We start from the raw sequence: 18,271 nt of genomic DNA, 5'->3' as shown, positions 1-18,271 counted from the left end.
ATAGAGATTTCCCTGTGTGCTTTTTGCTAATGCATCTGAGAAAGAATGAGGGGTAGCGCTCTGTTTGGCCCGGCGGTTCTCCTTTACTGAATCTAAAGTGATATGAGACAAGGAAGGGCGATATCTATTGGTTAAAGGCCACTTGGGGGGAAACTTAGTGACTTTCCTGATTTACTATGCCCCTAATGTGAATCAATTAGACTTTTTTCGATCCCTGTTTCAATCTTTAGCTCCGGAACTGGAAGGCGATGTCATTTTAGTGGGGGATTCAAATTTGGCTTTAGATCAAACGCTTGATAAATCGCATGCGATCAAACTTGTGTCCCCCCGAAACAAAGTCGCAAATTTGCTCAACTTTTATATCGCTATAATTTGGTGGATGCATGGAGAGAGGCCAATCCTACTTCTAGAGACTACTCTCATTTCTCTAGAGCTCACAACCATAAAGCTTCTATCAGAGGTTTTTGTATCCAAAGAGCCTCTAGACTGAAACGATCTCGTGAAGAGTTGATCTCTGCCCAAACTAAGGAATACGAGGCTTTACTGGCCCAACGTAAAATGACTCCAACCCCGGACTTGTTACTTAAGGTACAACAGGCTCGTTTGGAGCTTAATCTTTGTCTCGCCACAAAAACGGAAAAACAGCTACGATGGAGGAATCATAAATTCTTCACATGGCGAGACAAACAGGAGTGTTGAGAGAGACTTGTTGGAGGGCTGCCCATGTGCTGGGAGCTGCCAAGTAGCCAGAGATGAACTGGGCTAAACTTGGGGATGATGGAGTCATGAGATGTTTGCCTAAGGATTGGAACCCCATCTGTAACATACTGGAGTGACAGTCCAGGGAGTGACAACACTGGAGTGACAGTCCAGGGAGTGACTACAACACTGGAGCGACAGTCCAGGGAGTGACTACAACACTGGAGTGACAGTCCAGGGAGCGACTACAACGCTGGAGTGACAGTCCAGGGAGCGACTACAACGCTGGAGTGACAGTCCGGGGAGCGACTACAACGCTGGAGTGACAGTCCGGGGAGCGACTACAACGCTGGAGTGACAGTCCGGGGAGCGACTACAACGCTGGAGTGACAGTCCGGGGAGCGACTACAACACTGGAGTGACAGTCCGGGGAGCGACTACATCACTGGAGTGACAGTCCGGGGAGCGACTACAACACTGGAGTGACAGTCCAGGGAGCGACTACAACACTGGAGTGACAGTCCAGGGAGCGACTACAACACTGGAGTGACAGTCCGGGGAGCGACTACAACGCTGGAGTGACAGTCCGGGGAGCGACTACAACGCTGGAGTGACAGTCCGGGGAGCGACTACAACACTGGAGTGACAGTCCGGGGAGCGACTACAACACTGGAGTGACAGTCCGGGGAGCGACTACTACGCTGGAGTGACAGTCCAGGGAGCGACTACAACACTGGAGTGACAGTCCAGGGAGCGACTACAACACTGGAGTGACAGTCCGGGGAGCGACTACAACACTGGAGTGACAGTCCAGGGAGCGACTACAACACTGGAGTGACAGTCCGGGGAGCGACTACAACACTGGAGTGACAGTCCGGGGAGCGACTACAACACTGGAGTGACAGTCCAGGGTGTACTCTTTAAAGGCTTGTTATTACTCTAATGAGGGTAACTGTATGCATTTCAGCTATTTAGAAGTGTTCACAATTTATATAATTTTATTTATTTATTTCCTTTATTTTATTTATTTATTTTAATTTTATTTATTTTTTTGTTTTATGAGTGTACACTGATTGTTCACATTTATATATATTTATAGTGTACACGGAGTGATTTCATGATTCACGTGTTGCTCACGATTTGAATCTTGTTTTTGTTTTATTTTGTGCATATTTTGTTAAGTATATATTATTGTTGGTAAAGTATATACCAGATGATATTGAAGGTAATACACTATTTTTAGTTTTTCCATTTTTTTTGAGGTACACATCTTATCTGGATTTATGGGGAGGTTGAAGTTGGACACGGAGGATTCATTTATTTGGACTTTAATTTATTTGGACTATAATTTTGGATTTTAAACATTGACTGGCACAAATAAGATTTTTGTATAATGTCTGATAGTTACTAGATTTTGGATCCACATGGTTAACCTTATGTACAGGGTGATGGGGGTTAATGTTGGTAGGGCCCCGGAAACGGCCCTCTTCCATAAATTTCCACTTACAGTACCAAAAGAAGACCCTTAACCACTTGCCAACTGCATATAGCCAAATGATGGCTTCATTGTGGCCGGCTAGTTCTGGGAGTGTCATATGACATCCTCCCAGAACACGCCCTCCCGCATGCCCTTGGAGGCACGCACTCGGTGATCTCCATGATCGCTGTGTCCTACGGACACAGCTGATCATGTGATGTGGTAAAAGGCCAATCACAGCGGCCTATTACCACATGATCAGCTGTGTCCAATGACACAGCAGATCACCAGAAAATGTAGTTGCCAGTTATCGGCTGCACTTTCCTCACACTGTCACAGCATGAGGAATGTACTGCTGATAACTAGCAATTGTCAGAGGAGGGATCAGCACCGATCATCAGGGCACTGATGATCAATGCCAAGCAGTGCCAGTCACCTGTGCCCTGCAGTTCCGCCCACAAGTGCCCAGAAGTGCCCACCATTGCTGCCCAGCAGTGCCACCCATCAGTGCTCAGCAGTGTCGTCAGTCAGTGCCACCCATCAGTGCCACCTCTCAGTGCCTATGAGTGCTTCCTATCAGTGCCCAACATTGTTGCATATCAGTGCATCATCATCAGTGCCGCCTATAAGTTCTGCCTATCTGTGCCACCTCATCAGTGCTCATCAGTGCTGCCTATCATTGCTGCACATCAGTGCTGCCTATCAGTGCTGCCTATCAGTGCTGCCTATCAGTGCTGCCTATCAGTGCAGTCTCATCAGCGCACATCAGTGAAGGAGAAAAATTAACTGTTTGCAAAATTTTATAATAGAAACAAAAAAAAAACTTTTTTTTCAAAATTTTTGCTTTTTTTTGTTTATAGCTCAAAAAATAAAACACCCAGCAGTTAGTAAATACCATCAAAAGAAAACTCTATTTGTGTGAAAAAAAATGGTAGAAGTTTCATATGGGTACAGTGTTGCATGACCGCGCAATTGTCATTCAAAGTGCGATAGTGCTGAAAGCTGAAAATTGTCCTGGTCAGGAAGGGGATAGAACTGCCCGGTAGGCGAGGGGTTAAGTGTCTTCTATGCTGTTAGCAGCGAGAATCACTATTGCTGAATATTAGAAGAGATCAATTATTCCGCTTCAATATGTTCACAACAAATGAGATTGGATCCTGATTAATGACAGACTCACCTGTGTTTTACATCATAATACCAACATGTGTGATAAAACGTGGGATCCGTGGACTCCATACATCTCCGTGCCCTAGTACTTCCTGATTTAACTCTCCTCTCTTCTTCCCTCCTCTCCTCTCCTTCCCTCTTCCCTCCCCTCTCCCCTCTCCTCTCCTCTCCCCTGCACTCCCCTCCCCTCTCCTTTCCTCTACCATGTCCTCTTCCCTCCCCTTTCCCCTCCCCTCTCCTCTACCCTCTCCACTCGCCTGCGTTCTCCTCCTCTACCCTATCCTCTCCCCTGCCCTCCCCTCCTCTCCCCTCCCCTCGCCATACATCTCCGTGCCCTAGTACTTCCTGATTTGGCTCTCCTCTCTTCTCCTTCCCTCCTCTCCTCTTCCCTCCCCTCCCCTCTCCTCTCCCCTGCACTCCCCTCCCCTCTCCTCTCCCCTCCCCTCTCCTCTACCCTCTCCACTCCCCTGCGCTCTCCTCCTCTACCCTCTTCTCCCCTCCCCTGCCCTCCCCTCCTCTCCCTTCTTCTCCCCTCCCCTCTCCCCTCTTCTCCCCTCCCCTCCTCTCCTCTCCCCTCCTCTCCCCTCCTCTCCTCTCCTCTCCTCTCCTCTCCCCTCCCCTCCCCTCTACTCCCCTCTCCTCTTTTCTCCTCTCCTCCTCCCCTCTCCTCTCCTCCCCTTTCCCCTCCCCCTTCTCTTCTCTCCTCCTCCTCTCTTCTCCTCTCCCTCTCTCTCCTCTCACCTGCCCTGCCCTCCCCTCTCCCCTCCCCTGCCCTCCCCTCTCCCTTCTCCTCTCTTCTCTTCTCCCCTCCCCTCTTCTCCTTTCCTCTCCTCCTCCTCTCCTCTCCTCCTCCTCCCTTCCCTTTCTCCTCCTTCTCTCCTCTCTCCTCCTCCTCCCTTCCCTTTCTTCTCCTCCACTCCTCTCCTCCTCCACTCCTCTCCTCCTCCTCCCCTCTCCCCTCCCCTCCCCTCCCCTCCTCTCTTCTCTTTTTTTCTTCTCTTCCTCTCCTCTCATTACTGTTACCCTCTTTTCTTCCTTTCTGCTGTCTCTTTTATTTCCCATGTTCTGGTGCTAGTGTAGTTCCATGTTGTATGTGTTGTGCACTATGTGTGGTGTGTATGATGAATGCTCTGTGTGATCCATATGTCTCCTATTATTGCTTCCCCTGTACAAGGTGGACTTAATGCTGGGAATGTTCTATGTGACGTCTCCAGTCATTATTGCACACATTTCCTGCTTCCCTGCGGGATGTCTGTTGTTTATTCATCCGCCTGTTTGTTGGGGATATTTCATACCTTATAACATGACACTTGTCTATTACATTTTCTGTAACTTGAAACATTTCAATAAAATATTGGAAAATAAATGGTTGCATAAGAGCTAGATTTTTTTTCTTAGTTTTTTTTAGTTATTTTTGATCTTTCATGGAAACCACAGGAATGGTTATTTTAATGTTTCTTGGGGCTGCAGTTCCTCTGAACTCCACAAGGTGGTGATCTCACTTCTATCCAGAAAGGAAGTTCTTATAGAACACAGACAGGAAGTGATGTCAGGTAAAGACAGGAAGTGATGTCAGACACAGACAGGAAGTGATGTCAGGTACAGACAGGAAGTCACTTCAATAAAGACAGGAAGTTCCATACCATATGAAGTAGACGGTGGAAGTGGCAGCAGAGGAGGTAATAAGATGTTATTTTCTATTTACACCCACTAACCCCCATCATGTCCGTCCTCTTCCACCATAGTCACGTCCGTCCTCTTCCTCCATAGTCACGTCCGTCCTCTTCCTCCATAGTCACGTCCGTCCTCTTCCTCCATAGTCACGTCCGTCCTCTTCCACCGTAGTCACGTCCGTCCTCTTCCTCCGTAGTCACGTCCGTCCTCTTCCTCCGTAGTCACGTCCGTCCTCTTCCTCCGTAGTCACGTCCGTCCTCTTCCACCGTGGTCATGTCCGTCCTCTTCCACCGTGGTCACGTCCGTCCTCTTCCACCGTGGTCACGTCCGTCCTCTTCCACCGTGGTCACGTCCGTCCTCTTCCACCGTGGTCACGTCCGTCCTCTTCCACCGTGGTCACGTCCGTCCTCTTCCACCATGGTCACGTCCGTCCTCTTCCTCCATGGTCACGTCCGTCCTCTTCCTCCATGGTCACGTCGGTCCTCTTCCTCCATAGTCACGTCCGTCCTTTTCCTCCATAGTCACGTCCGTCCTCTTCCACCATAGTCACGTCCGTCCTCTTCCACCATAGTCACGTCCGTCCTCTTCCTCCATAGTCACGTCCGTCCTCTTCCTCCATAGTCACTGTGACATCTTTTATCTCCAGCAGATGATGATACACACATATATAGTGTGGGAACCCAGATGAACCCCTTCAGGGGCAGAACATTCCCCCACTTCTGGGGCCGGAACATTCTCCTCATTGTGGAGATAAATTCTAGTAATATGGTCCTCTAAACAAACAGCACTGACAATAAATAGACAAGACAAGGACCATCCTGACCATACATGGCCTACAAAGGACAATGATGACACTACACAGGCAGCCAATGGGCAATCATTACACTATGCAGCCAACACAATGATGGAGTGCCGGGGTCAGGAGTATGGAGCATAGAGCCCCTTACATTGCTGCTCAGGAGGAAGGAAACAATTCGCCAGCCGGCCATGAAGAATATGTTCCATCATTGGTGTCAGAGGGAGGAAAATACTGAGGGGTCTGAGGGAAGTAGAGGAGCTGAGGGGTCTCTCAGGGGTTACTGAGGATGAGGAACTTTGGGGCCCCTGAAGGGGTAGTGGAGTTCAAGGGCTTTTAGGGGGTAGAGTAGCTGAAGGAATCTGGTAGGATAGGGTTGGCAGGTAGCAAGGCTCTGAGGAAAGAGAAGTTTGTCAGGCTCAGGGGGACACTGAGGTAGGGAGGGGGGCTCTTGGTCTCTGATTGTCCTCTTACCTGCACTTACTTTCCAGACCTCCTTACAGAACTCCTACCAGGAAAGGAAGACAACCTTCACCTTCTTACCATCTCACTGGTCAAATAATGTATTCCAAGATACCAAGCGGAATGAAGGACAGTCATTCACCCCTTGGTGGGCACTTGTTCTTAGAGGAGGACTCTTGGTGCATTATTGACTAAAAGGTAGTCAGGGGTCAGTGCTATACATCTTCAGGAGACACTCCTATACCTTCCCATGACACAGGCTCTGGCAGTGCCCGGTGCTGGAATTCAGAGCCCCAGGAACCCACCGCCACTCTGTACAATGTCCTGGATGCTACAGTATACTTGGTATCCAAACCTGTCCTCCTTCTACCCACACTAGGCTGTCATTGGAGGGAAGAGAACAGACTCCTCCCCCACAGCTGTCTACTCCACCAGCACCATCCTCCTGCTATTCCATCCAAGCTCTTCTTTTACTGCAGAGAGTGACAGTGACATCACTCCTGTCAGTCAGCAGGCTGCCACAGATTGGAGCCTTGCAGCCGGAGTTCTGCCAATTATCCTGATTTTCCAGCAACTTAGGCCAAAAGTCAGCAAGTTCCCCTTCCTGGACATCATGATGAGCTGACATTGACCTCCCAGCACTGCCTCAGAGCAAACAAGTCATAGGAAGGATCGTATTTATAATTCCTTGTCTGCAGATCTAAAACTCATCAAAACCAGTTCAGAGACCAAACAAACCCAACAGAGAAAAGGGTATTTCTGATCTGGAAGACAAGAGGGTCCCGGGACCTCAAATATGCATCAAACACTAAACAGTCCAAACTAAATATCTTCCCATGGGGGGAGTAGTTCTTCACTGTCCATCAACCCTCCTATTCCCCCCTCACATCCACATCCTATTATTGTGTGACCAATACCATCCAAATCATTCTTACTTTCATTTCCCAAAGTTATCCGTCTACAAGGAGACCTGTATAGATCACATGATGGCACCAATGAGGATGGAGGAGGACCGGAGTCACATGACTGAGAAGATACTAAACCTCACCCTGGAGATCATCTACCTGCTGACCGGAGAGGTGAGGAGGATTCTGGGAGGTCACATGACATCACTCTTATCTCTATTAATAAAACACAGACCTGACCGGAGAGGTGAGGAGGATTCTGGGAGGTCACATGACATCACTCTCATCTCTATTAATAAAACACAGACCTGACCGGAGAGGTGAGGAGGATTCTGGGAGGTCACATGACATCACTCTCATCTCTATTAATAAAACACAGACCTGACCGGAGAGGTGAGGAGGATTCTGGGAGGTCACATGACATCACTCTCATCTCTATTAATAAAACACAGACCTGACCGGAGAGGTGAGGAGGATTCTGGGAGTCTAACATGATATTCCTATTGGTTCCTCAATACAGAGATTTCCTCTTCTGAAGTCAGGTGACCATATGACCATCACAGTGCCTCCATGTGACTCCCTAAACCCTGAGAGACACAACATGCAGAAGATTCTAGAAGTCACCAAGAAGATGATGGAGCTGCTGACAGGAGAGGTGAGCGGTGCCGGGAATTCTGGGACATTCTCCAGTAACAGACAAGGGATGTGTCTGGATGGTGACTGTATCATTGTGTGTGTCAGGTTCCTATAAGGTGTCAGGGTGTCACTGTCTATTTCTCCATGGAGGAGTGGGAGTATTTAGAAGGACACAAGGATCTCTACAAGGACGTCATGATGGACAATCAGCCGCCCCTCACATCACCGGGTAAGAGGAGACTTTATTGTAAAGGAGAGAGCAGTACGGAGGATCCACCTAGATCCCCCATCATCTGATAAACACATAGAAACAATGGATTCAGTCTCAGGAGATGGGAGGCAGCGGTGTGGGACCTCTGCAACTTGTCTCATGTGGACATCTAGGCCTCCACTGATTGCTGAATACCAATATTATGAGTCCTGACCATTTCATTGTATAATTTATATTGTACACATCCCCCTGACCCCTGCACTATATACTCTATGTTGTACATTATATACTCCTGACCCCTGCACTATATACTCCATGTTGTACATTATATACTCCTGACCCCTGCACTATATACTCTGTTGTACATTACATACTCCTGACGCCTGCACTATATACTCTATGTTGTACATTACATACTCCTGACCCCTGCACTATATACTCTATGTTGTACATTACATACTCCTGACCCCTGCACTATATACTCTATGTTGTACATTACATACTCCTGACCCTGGCACTATATACTCTGTTGTACATTACATACTCCTGACCCCTGCACTATATGCTCTATGTTGTACATTACATACTCCTGACCCCTGCACTATATACTCTGTTGTACATTACATACTCCTGACCCCTGCACTATATACTCTGTTGTACATTACATACTCCTGACGCCTGCACTATATACTCTATGTTGTACATTACATACTCCTGACCCCTGCACTATATACTCTATGTTGTACATTACATACTCCTGACCCCTGCACTATATACTCTATGTTGTACATTACATACTCCTGACCCTGGCACTATATACTCTATGTTGTACATTACATACTCCTGACCCCAGCACTATATACTCTGTTGTACATTACATACTCCTGACCCCTGCACTATGTACTCTTGTACATTACATACTCCTGACCCCTGCACTATATGCTCTATGTTGTACATTACATACTCCTGACCCCTGCTCTATATACTTTGTTGTACATTACATACTCCTGACCCCTGCACTATATGCTCTATGTTGTACATTACATACTCCTGACCCCTGCACTATATGCTCTATGTTGTACATTACATACTCCAGACCCCTGTACTATATACTCTGTTGTACATTACATACTCCTGACGCCTGCACTATATACTCTATGTTGTACATTACATACTCCTGACCCCTGCACTATATACTCTATGTTGTACATTACATACTCCTGACCCCTGCACTATATACTCTATGTTGTACATTACATACTCCTGACCCCCGCACTATATACTCTATGGTGTACATTACATACTCCTGACCCCTGCACTATATACTCTATGTTGTACAGTACATACTCCTGACCCCTGCACTATATACTCTATGTTGTACATTCCATAGTCCTGACCCCTGCACTATATACTCTATGTTGTACATTACATACTCCTGACCCCTGCACTATATACTCTATGCTGTACATTACATACTCCTGACCCCCTGCACTATATACTCTGTTGTACATTACATACTCCTGACCCCTGCACTATATACTCTATGTTGTACATTACATACTCCTGACCCCTGCACTATATACTCTGTGGTGTACATTACATACTCCTGACCCCTGCACTATATACTCTATGGTGTACATTACATACTCCTGACCTCTGCATTATATACTCTATGTTGTACATTACATAGTCCTGACTTCTGCTCTCCCCCCTCCCCCCACTGCTATATATACACATAATATGGATTCTCTTTTGTTACTCCCATTTCCTCCCAGCTGGACATTTTATATCGGATGATGTGATTGGAGCACAGACTTTTACATGGTGATAATAATGTGATAACATCCTCCAACTTTGGACCCGTAAACAGAAAGTGATAATGAGGGAGGAGTCAATACCCCAATGATGGTGGTCTTCAGGATCAGTCCAGTCTTCATCTTGGTTGTACTCCCCCCATCCTCACTCTCTGACCTCTGGTGGGGCTCAGCCCCGCTGTTCTTCATGACTAAATCATGGACTAAATAAGGAAGTGCAGTACTTCTTGTGTTGGGAAGATGGCGATGAGTGATAGAGGGGGTGGGGACCCTCGTCCTATAATCCCCTCATCACTGTCCCTCCTATAAAAGACAGTTCTGGTTGTTTCCTCACTCTCTGACTAAGGTCCATAAATAAAGAAATGACCTGGTAGGAGATCAGAGGAGCCATTTCCTAGTTCCCTTGAGGGTGGAATTGTAAGCTCCTCAGAGACCAAGCTGCCTGATGTGGGCGGAGTCCTGGTTTGGGGGAACCAATCAGCTCCTGTCTAGTAATCCTCTTTGTCTTTGTATTTTAGTCCATGGCCGGGAGATGAGGAAAACCTCCGAGGATTGTCTCACTTTGTCTCCAGACTGGAAAGTAGAAGATGAGGACATCACACAGTATAGTCCAGGAGAAAACCCGGCTCCCTCCAATGTCCATCCGGCACCACCCAGTGTAGATGGACCATCGGATTCCTCGTATCCTGAGGAACCTCAGACTGTGCGGGACCGGGCCAAACTTCCAACAGGGAAGAGCTTCTCCTGTAGGGAGTGTGGGAAGTGTTTCTGCTATAAATCCCATCTTAATGTGCATAAAAGATCTCACACGGGGGAGAAGCTGTTTTCCTGTCCTGAGTGCGGAAAATGTTTTTCATGCATGTCCCTTCTTTCCATACATCAGAGATCTCACACAGGGGAAAAGCCATATTCCTGTCCTGAGTGCGGGAAATGTTTTTCAGAGAAGTCCAATCTTTACACACATCAGAGATGTCACACGGGGGAGAAGCCGTATTCCTGTCCTGAGTGCGGAAAATGTTTTTCACAAAAGTCCAATCTTTACATACATCAGAGATGTCACACGGGGGAGAAGCCGTATTCCTGTTCTGAGTGCGGGAAATGTTTTTCAGAGAAGTCCAGTCTTTCCAAACATCAGAAATCTCACACAGGGGAGAAGCCATATTCCTGTGCTGAGTGCGGAAAATGTTTTTCAGAGAAGTCCTATCTTCCCAAACATCAGAGATCTCACACGGGAGAGAAGCCGTATTCCTGTCCTGAGTGCGGGAAATCTTTTTCTTATAAGTCACATCTTTACACACATCGAAGATGTCACATGGGGGAGAAGACATTTTCCTGTCCTGAGTGCGGGAAATGTTTTTCAGAGAAGTCCAGTCTTTCCAAACATCAGAGATCTCACATGGGGGAGAAGCCATATTCCTGTCCTGAGTGCAAAAAATCTTTTTCTAATAAGTCCAGTCTTTACACACATCAAAGATCTCACACAGGGGAGAAGACATTTTCCTGTCCTGACTGTGGGAAATGTTTTTCACAAAAGTCCAATCTTTGCAGACATCAGAGATGTCACACTGGGGAGAAGTCGTATTCCTGTGCTGAGTGCGGGAAATGTTTTTCACAGAAGTCTCATCTTCACACACATCAGAGATCGCACACGGGGGAGAAGCCGTATTCCTGTTCTGAGTGCGGGAAATGTTTTTCAGATAAGTCCAGTCTTTCCAAACATCAGAAATCTCACACAGGGGAGAAGCCATATTCCTGTGCTGAGTGCGGAAAATGTTTTTCAGAGAAGTCCTATCTTCCCAAACATCAGAGATCTCACACGGGAGAGAAGCCGTATTCCTGTCCTGAGTGCGGGAAATCTTTTTCTTATAAGTCACATCTTTACACACATCGAAGATGTCACATGGGGGAGAAGACATTTTCCTGTCCTGAGTGCGGGAAATGTTTTTCAGAGAAGTCCAGTCTTTCCAAACATCAGAGATCTCACATGGGGGAGAAGCCATATTCCTGTCCTGAGTGCAAAAAATCTTTTTCTAATAAGTCCAGTCTTTACACACATCGAAGATCTCACACAGGGAAGACATTTTCCTGTCCTGACTGTGGGAAATGTTTTTCACAAAAGTCCAATCTTTACAGACATCAGAGATGTCACACTGGGGAGAAGTCATATTCCTGTGCTGAGTGCGGGAAATGTTTTTCAGAGAAGTCAAATCTTTCAAAACATCAGAGATCTCACACGGGGGAGAAGCCGTATTCCTGTCCTGAGTGCGGGAAATGGTTTTCAGAGAAGTCCAATCTTTCCAAACATCAGAGATCTCACACGGGGAAGAAGCCATAATCCTATCCTGAGTGTGGGAAATGTTTTTCACATAAGCTAGATCTTTACAGACATCAGAGATCTCACACAGTGGAGAAGCTATAGTCCTGTTCTGAGTGCGGGAAATGTTTTTCATGGAAGTCCAATCTTTACACACATCAGAGATTTCACACGGGAAAAGTCGTATTCCTGTTCTGTGTGTGGGAAATGTTTTTCAGACAAGTCCCATCTTTACACACATCAGAGATTTCACACGGGGGAGAAGCCGTATTCCTGTTCTGAGTGTGGGAAATGTTTTTCACAGAAGTCCAGTCTTTCCGGACATCAGAGATCTCACGTAGGAAGAAGCCTCTTTCCTGTCCTGAGTGAGGGAAATGTTCCTCACCGAAGTCCTGTCTTCCTGTACATCAGGGGTCCCACACAACCCTGGAGGTGTATTAGTGCCTTGAGTGCGGGAAATGTCTTCTAGATGAATGTTGCTGGACATCCCAGCTCTCATGGGAAGAAGCACACCCTGATATACACCTCAGATATACTCCATGGCTGATCTTCATCATGGAAGAAACAGTTCATAAGGAGATGAGAGGCCCCCAAAGACATGGATGAAGTGCAGTAAATGTTGGGGTGCAGAGTGGTCAGTAGATCCTGGAAATGAAGGACACAACGTCAGCCCTTCTTGGGTGTCGGAGTTGCGTTTCCTGATAATGATATAGCGGGTTACAGAGCTAGAAGCCGGGAGAGCCCAGATCTCGTTATCGGGGAACTTTACACAGACAACAAGAACTTCTGAAGTTGATGTCCTTCATTTCAAGGCTCTACAGAACAGTGGTGACCCCGAAGCGTCTCTCTGTCTTCAGTCCATCCTTCTCCCATCCCCCAACAGGAGGGGAGGAGAACTCCGCCCCAAACTAGGGGGGAACTTTCCTCTCATTATTTCCCTTGGCTTCTGTGTGGGTTTGGGTGGTTGGAGGAGTGCGGCACGAGAGGGAACACAGCTTGTTGTTCTATGTCTACATATGGGGTCTGGGTAGAGGGGATCCACCGGAAAATATTTCTACTCTTTGATTTTGTGCAAATCGTTTCTGTTTTCACTTTGAAGGGCGATATTATGTGTGGTTTGTAAAAGGGATTGGCCCAATAGATACCACCCCACTTAGAGAATAGATGAAGTAATATGACCAGCATTAATTCAGCCATGTCACATGTTGGTCTTTTCATACAGTGATTTCCTATGATCATTGGCTCCATCTAGTGGCCATAATGCGGTATTGAACTGTTTTTCCTGACTGAGGTATTTTGGAAGTAATACATCATTATGGCCACTAGAGGGAGCTGATGAATATAGGAAGTCACTGAGTTTATTAAAATACGGCCAGAATTTGTCAAGGCTGGACACATGCTTGTCACATTCCCCAACATATTTTTCGCATAGACCCCTTAGTTTACTGTGTCAGGGGTGGTTTCATACAAATACCTGAGATCACACTCATACATTTTCAAGTACAGTAGACATTGAAGACATAAATTACATAAAACCACAGAATTAAACTATCCATTGATTTTAAACCAAAAATACCTCAATTGGCCTTTAGATGACGCTAGTATCCTAGCAATTAGCACCATCTAGTGTCCAAATTGTCAGGGAACACCCGAACAATTGATTTAGTCAGCCAAATCAATCAAATCACAGTATCTCCAATACAAAAAAATTATTTATAAAAATAATTTAACTGACTTAATTATTCTGAAAAATTCTTTAAGAAGTCAAAGATCTGTGTAGGTATAGACTGCAGTATGAAAATCAATATTTATTTACATACGTCACTTACAAACACCATAAACAATAGTCAGATTGTGATTTACACTGACACTAAGATGTTTCTGTAAAAGCTCTAAAATAGAGTGAATTAAATTCAATAATCAGTCTCCCTGTAAACAACATAACCAATGAAAACGGACAATAATCTGTCTCCTGCAGAAGGAATAAACTATGCAGAATTGTCCACCAGTATGGCCTAAGAACAGGAACATTTTTATAAATGACTTAACTTGAAGTGATGTTATCATGGGGAGAGTTATTAGGTTACACAAAGGAATGTGGCAATTGACTTACTAGTCTAAGCAAGCAAAATCAACAGAAAATATGTAATTACCCTCCAAGTATCAGGTAATCTTTTACAGAACTGATGATCAGACTCAAAGATAGCTGCTGATTAATGGTTGGGATTGAGCTTCCACAAAATGGCGTCTCTTCTTCAGTTGATGAGTGTCTTTAGATTATATGAGTGTGAGATGATGTCTGCCTTCCAGATGGCTGTGTAGATGGTCGTCCCTTTGTCAGTGTTCCTGCCGGTTTTTTCTAGTTATGACTAATAAACTCTCAAAATCTGAATAAACCTGGCCAGGAGGTGGAACCTTCTCTGTGATTGGGGAATCTGATTCTCTAACCCATGTTTACTCAAGCATTACCTCCCATAGCCACTGTGTGTCATCCTTGGATAAGAATTGTCTGGTCTGAGTTTATTTGGGGATGGAAGTAACTAATCTGTGATCGGGAAAAATGAATATTTCACTATAACAAATTGTCCCTTGTGAAATCTATAGAATGCCTTGGAGAGTAGATATTATTCCTCACTTACAATCATTACGTTTTGGTGTAACAGTGATTAAATGGAGAATTGTAACTATCAGGAGGTTGGATTACATAAAGCGATTAGAATAATAGTTGTACACACAGAGGAGAGATAATAAAAGAATAATTTGTATACTGATCTACTGATTGATTACGGCTTTGGTAGCATGCATACAATATTCCTGACAATACCGATAAACTCCAACACACTAAATATATATCATGGGAATACAAATCAGCAAACATAACATAATATACGTCCTACATTCTTAGGAGACAATCTGGTATTTTATCCCCATCACGTCTTTTTGTATAATCTGAAATATATGGAAACAGGGAGGTTCCTTTTTGTACCTTTTCACCAAAACGAAATGAGTCTCAGCAGTGTTACTGGAGTCACCTTGTTACATAGTTACAGAGTTCATCTGGATGGAAAAAAGACACCAATCCATCCAGTCCAACCAACAGAAAAAACAAAACACACAAATAGAACAATACATGAGGAAATGCACATCTTACTGTAAAGGTCTCAGTAATCTATAAACAGAAGAATCCAGAAAAGAACTCTCACAGATCTGCAGCTTTGTAGAGTTAGCATTCATAATACGCGGCTCAAAAAATGAAAGAAAGACTTGTTAATCAAAGTCTAGCATCAAGTCAATGAGACTCCTGAGATATTGATGTGGTCAGTGAAGTAGCAGAGGGGGCTGTTAATCAGTTTCAGCTGCTTTGGTGTTAATGAAATTATCAACAGGTGCACTAGATGGGTAACAGTTAGACAACCCTCAAAACAGGAATTTACTGGTGGAGGGCACTGACATTTTTTTCCCTACTCATCTTTTCTGACTGTTCTTCACTAGATTTTCTTTTGGCTAGGGTCAGTGTCACTACTGGTAGCATGAGGTCATACCTGGACCCTACAGAGGTTGCACAGGTAGTCCAACTCCTCCAGGATGGCACATCAATACTTGCCATTGCCAGAAGGTTTGCTGTGTCTCCCAACACAGTCTCAAGAGCATGGAGGAGATTCCAGGAGACAAGAGCATGGAGGAGATTCCAGGAGACAAGAGCATGGAGGTGATTCCAGGAGACAAGAGCATGGAGGTGATTCCAGGAGACAGGCAGTTACTCTAGGAGAGCTGGAGAGGGTCATAGAAGTTCCTTAACCCACCAGCAGAACTGTATCTGCTCCTTTGTGCAAGGAGGAACTTCATGAGGGTGGCATGAGGGCCCGACATCCTCTAGTGGGCCCTGTGCTCACTACCTGGCACCATAGAGCTGGATTGGCATTTGCCATTGAACACCAGAATTGGCAGGTCCAACACTGGCGCCCTGTGCTTTTCACAGATGAGAGCAGGTTCCCCCTGAGCACATGTGACAGACATGAAAGGGTCTGGAGAAGCCATGGAGAACATTCTGCTGCCTTTAACATCATTCAGAATGACCGTTTTGGTGGTGGGTCACTGATGATCTGGGGAGGCATATTCATGGAGGGACGCACAGACCTCTACAGGCTAGACAATGGCATCCTGACTGCCATTAGGTATTGGGATGAAATCTTTGGACCCATTTTCAGACCCTACACTGGTGCAGTGGGTCCTGGGTCCCTCCTGGTGCAGTGGGTCCTGGGTTTCTCCTGGTGCATTGGGTCCTTGGTTCCTCCTGGTGCACAACAATACCCAGCCTCATGTGGCGAAAGTGTGCAGGCAGTTTCTGAAGGATGAAGGAATTAATACCACTGAATGGCCCCCATGCTGGCCAGACCTAAATCCAATAGAACACCTGTGGGATGTCATGTTTAGATTCATCCAAGCCGCCCAGTTGCACTTTAGACTGTCCAGGAGCACAGTGATGCCCTGGTCCAGATCTGGGATGAAATCCCCCAGAACACCATCCGTGGTCTCATTAGGAGCATGCCCCAACATTGTCAGGCATGCATACAAGCACATGGGGGCCATACAAACTACTGAGGACCATTCTGAGTTGCTGCAATTCAATTTCGGTAAAATGGACTCGCCTGCTGCATCATTTTTTCTTGATTTTTGGGGTGCCTTTGAATTCAGTTTCTGTAGATCGATCATTTTCATTTCCATTAAACAATGGGGCATCCTTACATTCCTAACACATTACCCAGCCCATGTCAGTATAGAGATCCAGCAGGAGATTGTTCCTCATTGAGATCTGATGGGTTTTCAAAGTGTTCCTTTCATTTTTTGGAGCAATGTGTAACATAAATGTAAGGGTTGGGTAGCTGAGATGTGAGGTGATCAGTAGACATATGTAATTGTGAATCTAGTTTTATTCCATGTTATTACAGATAAGTGTTCAGTATTCGGTCAGAGACATATGTTCACCAATCAGCATCTGAAAGGACAGAGCAGCTTCTAGGCTAGAGGTGTCACCTGGATGCCAATACAATGTTGTCACCTATGTAGCCAGAGTTTGCCACCTTCTTGAACCTAGAAGAAGAATCCTAGTCATTTCGGCTACAAGAGTCAGCAGGAGACCTTGAGAAGGCTCCGAAGTGTCTGTCAGCTTTGATTTATATCCACAAATCAAAGGAATGTATTTCATCTCTCATAAAAGCTAAAATATTTGTTGCAGAGAGATGAAAATACTTCTTTCTGATTGGACACACTGTAGGCTACATCTGCATGTAAAACTGTATTTGTAGCCCCTTTGGAATCCCAGAGAAACACAGGAAACAGTTATATGGTGCCTGATTGCAACAGCTGAACAGCGATTGGTTCTGTTGTGTTCGGACTAACACACTGGTGTCGGAAATTCTATCCCTGAACAAGTGATCCAAACCTTTCCTGGCCCACTTCAGAACCCAGAACATCCAATGGGCTGCTACAGGAACACCCCCCAGGGTTGATTGGCCAAGGGCTCATGTGCAGCCCACATCCATATTTCAATAAATTGAGGACTCTGAGATATGGACGGGGTGATTTGTACGGAGCCGGTTCCATGTGACTGGTGAATCGTGGACTTTCTCTGACTTGCTCCAGTCACAGGATAAATCTTGCTAAAAATTTTTTTTCTGTTTTTATTCCCTTTTATTTTATTGTGAATAGCCAATTGTGTGTCTTTTTGTATTGCAACTTTTTTCTTTGTACATATTTAATTCATTGCCGACTTTTGGGATATTCCATCATAAAATGATCTCCGGAGAGATTGTTGTATTGTAGAGTCTATGTGCTCGGTCTACGTTCATTGCCAATCTGTATGCAATTGTACTGTGTGTTGGCAGATGGCCTACAGATTGTAACATAGATCTGCCAGACGGAGATCTGTGTGTGTGTGGTGGCCCAGTAGACCAGTCTGTGGACAAACTGTTGGGTGGTGCCAAGCTACCGTGTGTTGTGTGTCTGATGTGGGGGTCTGTGGACAGTGGAAGAGTGATTAACACCGGGGTTCTAGCTTGTAGGATAGCTGGAGGAATCCTAGAAGGGTGTGCCAATTGCTAGACTGCTCCTCAATC

The 18,271-nt window shown here is 45.6% G+C and overlaps 1 protein-coding gene across 1 annotated transcript in view; it reads left to right on the top strand.

The window, feature by feature from the left end:
- LOC149440279 (uncharacterized) overlaps nt 1-18,271 on the top strand; it is a 60,962-nt gene that overhangs the window by 26,949 nt on the left and 15,742 nt on the right. The window contains 4 exon segments of the mRNA XM_089658836.1: nt 477-588; nt 10,266-11,295; nt 11,334-11,343; nt 11,390-12,088. Of these exon segments, the coding sequence (XP_089514962.1) occupies nt 477-588; nt 10,266-11,295; nt 11,334-11,343; nt 11,390-12,088 (1,851 nt within the window).

This window comes from Staurois parvus, unplaced genomic scaffold (genome assembly GCF_062004578.1).
Source record: "Staurois parvus isolate SC_StPar_1 unplaced genomic scaffold, SC_StPar_1.0 ptg001098l, whole genome shotgun sequence".
Lineage (NCBI taxonomy): Eukaryota > Metazoa > Chordata > Amphibia > Anura > Ranidae > Staurois > Staurois parvus.
The sequence above is the reverse complement of the archived record's forward strand: the minus strand, read 5'-3'. Positions and strand labels throughout refer to the sequence as shown.